General features: G+C 67.1%; 1 protein-coding gene across 1 annotated transcript; it reads left to right on the forward strand.

Annotated features, from left to right (window-relative positions):
- Positions 1–383: 383 nt before the first annotated feature.
- On the forward strand, positions 384–5637 carry ANKRD60 (ankyrin repeat domain 60). The gene is made up of 4 exons (XM_056107461.1): positions 384–1044; positions 3258–3388; positions 4140–4308; positions 5351–5637. Exons 1-4 carry the CDS (start codon positions 384–386, stop codon positions 5635–5637), a joined length of 1248 nt encoding a protein of 415 aa, XP_055963436.1.
- Positions 5638–7333: the final 1696 nt, after the last annotated feature.

The following is a 7333-nucleotide window of genomic DNA, read 5'->3' on the forward strand; positions in this document are numbered from 1 at the left end:
CCCGCGGGGTGGACGTGCGGGACAGCAGAAGCGGCCTTGTCCCGTGGAAGCGTCCAGAACACAGCGGGTCAGCGCCGTCCTCCTCCTCCTCCTCCTCCTCCTCCTCCTGGCGCCGCCGCGCGCTTGCGCCCTGGGCGCGTCAGGCACGGCCGCGGGACCAGCCCAGCCCTCGCCCTCGCCCGCGTGGACAGGCCGCGCGCTCTGCACGCGGAGGGCGGTCCCTCTGCCCGGGGGTCGATCAACCCCTGCCCCGACCCCCAGCCCCGCCGGGTCCGGGCGCCCCGGCTCCCGCCCTGGGTCCCCGCGGCCTTTGTGCCGTGTCGGGGCGGCGATGACGCAGCCTCTCCGAGTGGCCAGTCGCACGCGGTGGGCACGGACAGCCCATGCGGTGGTCGGTGGAGTTGCGCGTGGACCGACCGCGAGACGTGGGGCGACAGAGGAGAGCCCCGGCCTCCAACTCCTCGGGGTCCTCGCAGGGCCTTCAGGGCTCCAGCATCCCCAGATGGCCGGGCTTGGGCATCCTGGGTCCCAGCGCCGCGGGCTCCCGCACCCCTGGGTGGCGGCGCTCCAGCGTCCCGGCCTCCAGCGTCCCGGCCTCCAGCGTCCCAACTTCCAGTATCCCGGATCCCAGTGTCCTGGGCTCCAGCGTCCCGGGCTCCAGGGTCCCCGGCGCCAGGATCCTGGGCTCCAGGCTCCCCGGGCTGTGGAGCTCCAGCATCTCGGGCCTGCAGCATGCGGCCACCAGAGCGCTGGGTGTGCCAGGTCTGAGCGCAGCCTCCGTCCGCCTGCGGCCGCTCCTGGCACTGTCCCCAGTGTCCAGTCAAGGCCAGCAGACGCGCCTGGCCCTGACCAGACACACCTCCAGCCTCATGCTGGACAGCATCCCCGACGTGTTCAGCCTGAAGGTGCTCCTGGAGGAGAGCGGGGAGCTCTTCCGCATCCCCAGCTGCCGCAGTGACATGACGGTCCGGGAGCTCAAGGAGCAGCTGGACCTCGTGGCTGGCATCCCCTTCAACCTCCAGCGCCTCCAGTACCTGGACCAAGGTGCCCTGCCCGCCCCCACGCACCCCCGGCCCCACCCCCTTGGGGGCAGAGAACAGGCCAGTCAGGGCCTCCCCGCGAGGGGCAGACGGGCTTTCAGCACCTCGAATCCTGAGGCAGACCCTGGCCCCAGCACCCGGCCTGTCCCGTGCGCTGGTCTGAAAGCAAAAGCCCTGAGCCAGACAGACCCTCTCAGGCCAGGGCCGCGGCACCCAGCACCCAGGAACCCCAGCTCCCCCCAGTCTCCCCTAGGCCGCCAGACCAGGACTGACACAGTTCTCCATGCCTCGAGCTGGGCTTCCCTCAGCGGGGCCCCCATCACCGAGGGCAGACCCCCAAATCCAAAGCCAGACTCGAAGCCTACCCCATGCGGGCCTTGTGGGCGTCAAAGCCCCGCCGTCTCCCCAAAACCAACTGCCCACCTCTGGATCCCCAAACCTAGAACTAAGCTGCCCCAGACTGACCCCCCAATCCAGACTAGCCCCCAGGAGGCCGCACTCAGGTGAGAATCAGGACCAAGAGCCTCACCTCAGCCCCTGGGGCGGCTGCCCTTGTCCCGGGCTCCGTGAGGAGGGGGACCCGCATCCTATACGTGGGTTCAACACAGAAGCACCCCGAAAGCAGGGCCTCGCTGCAGACGGCAGCCCGGTTTGTCTTCCCGTGCTCACTGTCCCTTAAGCTGGGTGTCCTCTGTGGCACCACCACGCCCCCGCCCCTGGCCTGGTACCCCCAAGACGGGGCCTGCATGATCGAGGCCTGGGTGTTGGCAGAAGCACCCAAGGATGCTTGAGAGGCCTTGTCGGGCCTTGTCGGGCCTGTCTGGGAGGAAACGGCTTCTCCTCCTCTCTCCCTAACGCAGAGCGCGGGCGTGGAAGACCTCCCCAACACGTCGCCAAGATGACCCCGCCTGCGCCCCCGTCCTGGGCATCCCCTCTGCTCATTCATTTTCGCTGAAGAGCTGGGCTTGGCCATAAATTCCGGGGCGCTGAAGGGGGAGGCAGGCAGGGGAGTGAGTCACACGTAGCCCTGGCCCCGAGGCCCAGCCAGCACTTAGTGGCCAGGCTCAGAAGCTGCCCTCTGGCCACTGCCCTCTTTACCGCTGACCGCACAGGAGCTGGGGGAGGGTACCGCGGTGTGGAAGGGAGTTTGGGTTTGTGCCCATAAATGAACTCACGGCCGCTTCCCCCGTCGGGGCCTGCCAGGGAGAAGTGATGAGCTCATGCGGGTGCAGACTGGGAAGGGACCAACCTAAGGGGATCCGTGCCAGCATCCCCTGGGCAGCGGGTGGCAGCTCCTGGCTGGGGGGGGGGGGTTTGGGCTAAGCCTTGTGAGTGCAGAGCAGGGGGGTCTCCCGGAGGTGGTTGACATGCATGAGAGGCGCCCTGGTGTTTTCGGGGAGCCCCCCCTCATCCCCCCCCCAAGCTCTGGGGGCCACGTGTCTGATTCCAACTCATGGCCGATTCTCCCGTGCCTGACCCCAGTGGGCAGCACCGGAACCCAAGTGCCAAGTGGACCAGAATGGGCCGGATTGCTTCTCCGGGCCTGGTTTCTTCGGGCCATCTGTCCACTTGTCCCTGTGTCTGTCCATGTGTGGGGTCCCAGACAGGACACACCCCTGGTAGGGGGTGGCGGGAATCAAAGAAGGGCCAGGCCCTCCCGAGCGCTCGCGGAAGGCGGTGTCCAGCGTGGCTTCGTGGCGGCTACTCGGCGCTGACGGGCGTCCAGGCGGCCCCCCTCCCAGGCGTGCCCAGTCCCCCCTGAGCACCGGCTGCCAACACCTGGGAAAGGCCCAGTGCCCGCCTTCCCACCACCCTCGCTCTGGAGCCAGCTGCGGTGGGCCCTGGCGCACCTGCGTGGCCTCCCGGCTGGTCCCCAGCAGCCCCACGGCTTTTCCCTCTCAGGGCTTTGCCCCTCGTCCGAGCTCACAGGCTCGTCGAGCCACGGCAGGGAGACATGATGACAGAACGTGGTTATTTGGTTATTTGGTTCGGCCCCCCTGGGCAGTGCTCGGGCCTGACTCCTGGCCCGATGCTCAGGGCTCGGCCTGGACAACCTCTCTGGCACTGGCAGGATTTTGTGGCATTCAGCTTCTGTGAGCAGGGCCAAGCCAGCCTTTCCCGACACGTGAACCCCCGGCCCTGGGTGGGGGTGCAGGTGGGGCGTCTGACACCCCCAGGGGTGTCCCCACTCTTCCTCAGAGGAGCCCTTGCCCATAGGCATCCTCATGGATGAATCCACGCTGAAGTACCACGACGTGGACCCCGGCGGGGTCATCTCGCTGTGCATCTGGCAGTACGACAACTGGACAGAGCTGGTCCTGGCGGCCGTGGAAGGCGACCCCAGCAAGGTGACCCACCCTTGCGCCCTGAGCGGATCTTCTACTCTGTGGAGCAGCTGAGGAAGGACGGGGCGGGGAGCAGGTGGGAGGGCGGCTACGTCATCCGTTTTGGTTTTGGTTTTGCGTTGGGGGCCACGCCCCGTGGCGTTCAGGATTTGCTCACGGCTCTGCACTCAGGCACGGCTCCTGGCGGTGCTGGGGACCGTAGGTGGTTCTGGAGATCCAACCAGGGTCGGCCGTGTGCAGGGCCAGCCAGCGCCTCCCGCTATCCTGTTGCTCCAGCCCCGCCAGTCTCGAGTGGGAATCCGAGGAGACATTTGAGGACGGGGCTGGGGACCCCCGCGTCTGACCCTGCACCCAGCCCAGCCCAGAGCTTCCATCTGCGCCGGCCAGTGACCTGCCACAGGGCAGTCAGGTGCACAGGGACTGCTCGTGTGTGTGTGTGTGTGCGTGTGTGTGTGTGCGCGTGTGTGTGTGTGTGCGCGCGCTTGTGTGTGCATCCATGTATGCGTGGCGCGTGTGTGCATAGGTGCACGTGTGTGCATGTATGTACGTGTGTGCATGTGTGTGTGTGTGTATATGTGTGTATCCTCTCCCAGACACGGGCAGGAAGCGTTTCCTGTCGCGCCAGCCAGCCCGGAGCAGCCCACGTTTCCTAGACAGGGTCTCGCCAGAGACAAACCCACCAAGGTCCTGCAGCCCGCCCCCCGCCCCCCGGGCTGCCGTGTGCCCCCCCAGCCCCACCCACCTGTCCCCGCAGCTCTCGTGCCTCGGGGTGTCGTCGGAGGACTCCTCGGCGCAGACGGCCCAGATGCAGCAGCTGGGGCCCGAGGCCTGGAGGCGCTGGGTGGAGCAGCGCGCCTTTGTGGCTCTCTACATCACGTCCCACCGCGGACACCTCTCGGCCGTGAAGTACCTTCTGGAACACGGTAGCGCTCCGAGGAGGTGGGGGTGGGCAGGAGGAGCGCGGGGGGGCGGGGGGGTCCCTCCAGGCCCCCGGGCGCTTCTGCGGCAAGACAGCAGCTGAGGGGCCTGGGTCCAGCAACTCCTCCCGCCCACCACCCCGGGTCCCAGACTCCCCTCCGCCCGGAGCTGGGGCCATCACAGCTCGGCTCCTGGAAGCCCAGGCTTCTTCACGCTGATGCATTTGAAAGCAGCGGGCGGGCCCAGGCCCCTGGAACCCCCCACGGTGGCTGACATCTCGGGTCCTGCGTGGGGGCCAGGGCCTCGTTTGCTGTGTCCTGGGGATCGTGTCCCGGAAGTTGATTTAGCTCAGCAGGTCCGTGGGGGCCGCCTGGCATTAGCCCGTCCATCCGCAGCCGTGTCCTCCGGCCCCTTGGGTGCAACAGGAGTTGGGGACAGACACTGCCCTGACCCCGCCAAGAACGTGTGTTGCCCTCCTGGGGAGTCAAGTCAGGGCGTCAGGATAAATCACTCATTCCACGGTCATTCACGCGTGGGATGTGCTGGGGACGGACAGAGGTCGGGAAGGGGGAGGGGGTTCCTCGGGGTTCCGAGGTGGCCCAGAAAGGAAAGCAATTCGTTTGTTTACAAAAGCAGCCACTCGTGCAAAGGGCCTGGGGTAGGATGTGGGAGCAAGGGGGCAGGAGAGGGGCAGTCGTGCTAAGTGACAGGCCAAGCAGCAACCCCCCCATACACACACACACACACACACACGCGCGCGCGCACACACACACACACACATCGCGCCCACCCCCTCCCAGTCTTTTCTCGGCCTCTCTTTGGGGACGAGTTCAAGAAGGGAGCACGGAGCACAGCCCCAAGTTGGCACACGCAGGGCCCTCGCCTGGCGATGCTCAGGGCTTGCTCCTGGCTCCGGGCTCAGGAATCGCTCCTGGTGGTGCTCGGGGGATCTCCCGTGGTGCCGGGGATGGACCCGGGGTCGCCGTGTGCCAGGACATGCCCTCCCCGCTGAGCCGCCGCCCGGCCCCCGCCCCCGTGTCCCGGCAGGAGCCAACTGCTTGGGCAGCACGCCGCTGGGCAGGACGGCCTTGCACGTGGCGGCCGCCATGGACCGGCCGAAGTGCATCCTGGCCCTGCTCAAGCACGGCGCCTCCATCAGCCAGAAGGACAGATACGGGGAGACGCCCATGTCCCTCGCCCACAAGCTCACGCAGAGCAGCGTCCAGCGGCGGCTGTTCCTCTCCTACTGGATGACCAAGTGCAGGGCCCTGGACAGCAAGAGCCCGGACGGCCAGAAGGCCCAGCCCAAGGCCACCCCCAAGAACAGGACTTAGCGCCCCTGCAGCGGGGCCCGCGCCGGCGTGGGCCGTGGGCCGGGAACGTGTTGGTCTGCATCGCACGGGAGTGAGTGGTCTGTCCCGGGCGCAGCTGACCCCGTGGAGGGCGTGAGGGGCGCGGCCCGGACCGCAGGACACGCAGCCATTTCCTTCCCCAACGGGCCTGCCGGGGGGAGACGGTTGTGGCTCCGTTCCCCACGGAGACGGACTATGGTGGCGCCCAGAATGAGCACCGGTGGGTGCCGTCCACACGGGCTGGTGGTGGTGGGAGGGTGGACCGGGCGTCTGTGTGTCCCCTGGGCTGGGCGCATGCTGGGAAGCACCTTTGAAGAGTTTCTTCCTCGGCCGGGGGGAGCCAAGGCAGGACGGAGCGTGTCCTGGTCCCCCCCAACCCGAGGCGATGGGGAGCTTCTAGGCTGGCAGCCGGGGGCCTCGGCCCACAGACCGTCCCTAACGGCCGGAGGAGGGAGAGTCCTCACGCATTTCCCTTCCTGGAGTAGACGCTGCGGCGACCTAGCCCAGCAGAGCTCCCTCCTGAAGCTGCAAGAGCTTTCCAGAACTTTCTAGAGCTTGCCAGAACGGGACCCCTGGTTTTTGGACACAGTGCCTAGCAGCCCCGGTGCGGAAGGAGCGAGGTTGGGGGCACACCTGCGGGTGCCCGCCGCGGTCAGACCCTTCACTTGCGTCACCGCCAGAGTGGTCCGTGGAGACCACCCGAGTCCCTGTGGAACATTCCGGGGCTGGGAAAGGTCAGGGGTCTCGCTGGCTGATCCGTATCGCCCACTTTCCCACCCCCGGCCCCCAGCGTGCGTGCGTCCCTGAAGCCCTCCATCCGGACACCGTTTCCGGCCCCTTCCAGGCAGGGCTGACACGGGAACCTTCGTGCCCTCCCCCCGGCTCTCGGCCCGTGACCAGCCCCGCTTTGAGATGAATTGGCTGCGTTTCCTGCTGTCAGGGCAAGTCAGCCGCGTTGACGCGGGCCGTGTGCTCAGCGCCCAGGCCGCCCCGGCTCTCCACCGTCCGCTTGACAAATAGTATTCGGGGCTTGTGTTCTTGGCCACCTTCGCCCAGTCCTGGCAGATCCAAGGAACCCGACCCGGTGGGTCAATTCACTTAGCTAATGAGCGTGGGGGTGGGGGCTCCTTTTAACTTAACGAGGGAACCACTCCAGCTCGGGCCGGGAGCCAGGCGGCTGGCCTCGTTGGCCGATGACGGACTCTTATCCCCAAAAGCCCGAGGCGAGCACCCACCTCCAGGTGAGCCCGCTCAGCTCAGAGAGACCCTCCCCTGACTCTCAGGGCCACGCTCTGTGGCGTCGGTAGTGGGGGTCATTGGAAATCAAGCGATGACCCTGGGGCTCCACATTTTAGACAGAAGTGATGACCCCCCCCCCCCCCAGAGTCCTGAATCCCCTCATGGATAAAGCCCCGCCCGGAGGAGATGGTTTGTCGTGGGGTTTCACTGAGAGTGGGTGTAGAGGCTGTGAAGGCCCAGATCGGAAGGTCAGCAGGAAACTTCTGGATGGGGGGGGGGGTGGTCCTCATCCTTGAGGGGTCCCGAGGATGAGTGAGGCCCAGCCCATGGGCGAGAAGCGCTTCTGGTGGTCGGTCCTCTCCATCTGGTGCTGGGCGAGGGCAGGGCAAGGCTTGGCCACCAAAGGACACGGGGCACCTTCAGCTCGGTCACTCTGCGA

The sequence above is a fragment of the Sorex fumeus genome, unplaced genomic scaffold (assembly GCF_029834395.1).
Source record: "Sorex fumeus unplaced genomic scaffold, SorFum_2.1 ptg000166l, whole genome shotgun sequence".
Classification (NCBI taxonomy): domain Eukaryota; kingdom Metazoa; phylum Chordata; class Mammalia; order Eulipotyphla; family Soricidae; genus Sorex; species Sorex fumeus.

Bases quoted from the DNA above. Each gene is read 5' to 3' on its own strand.
- ANKRD60 (XM_056107461.1), top strand. From the start codon at position 384: ATGCGGTGGTCGGTGGAGTTGCGCGTGGACCGACCGCGAGACGTGGGG. The intron at 1,045-3,257 runs GTGCCCTGCCCG...CCTTGCCCATAG, and splicing joins CCTCCAGTACCTGGACCAAG to GCATCCTCATGGATGAATCC. The intron at 3,389-4,139 runs GTGACCCACCCT...CTGTCCCCGCAG, and splicing joins TGGAAGGCGACCCCAGCAAG to CTCTCGTGCCTCGGGGTGTC.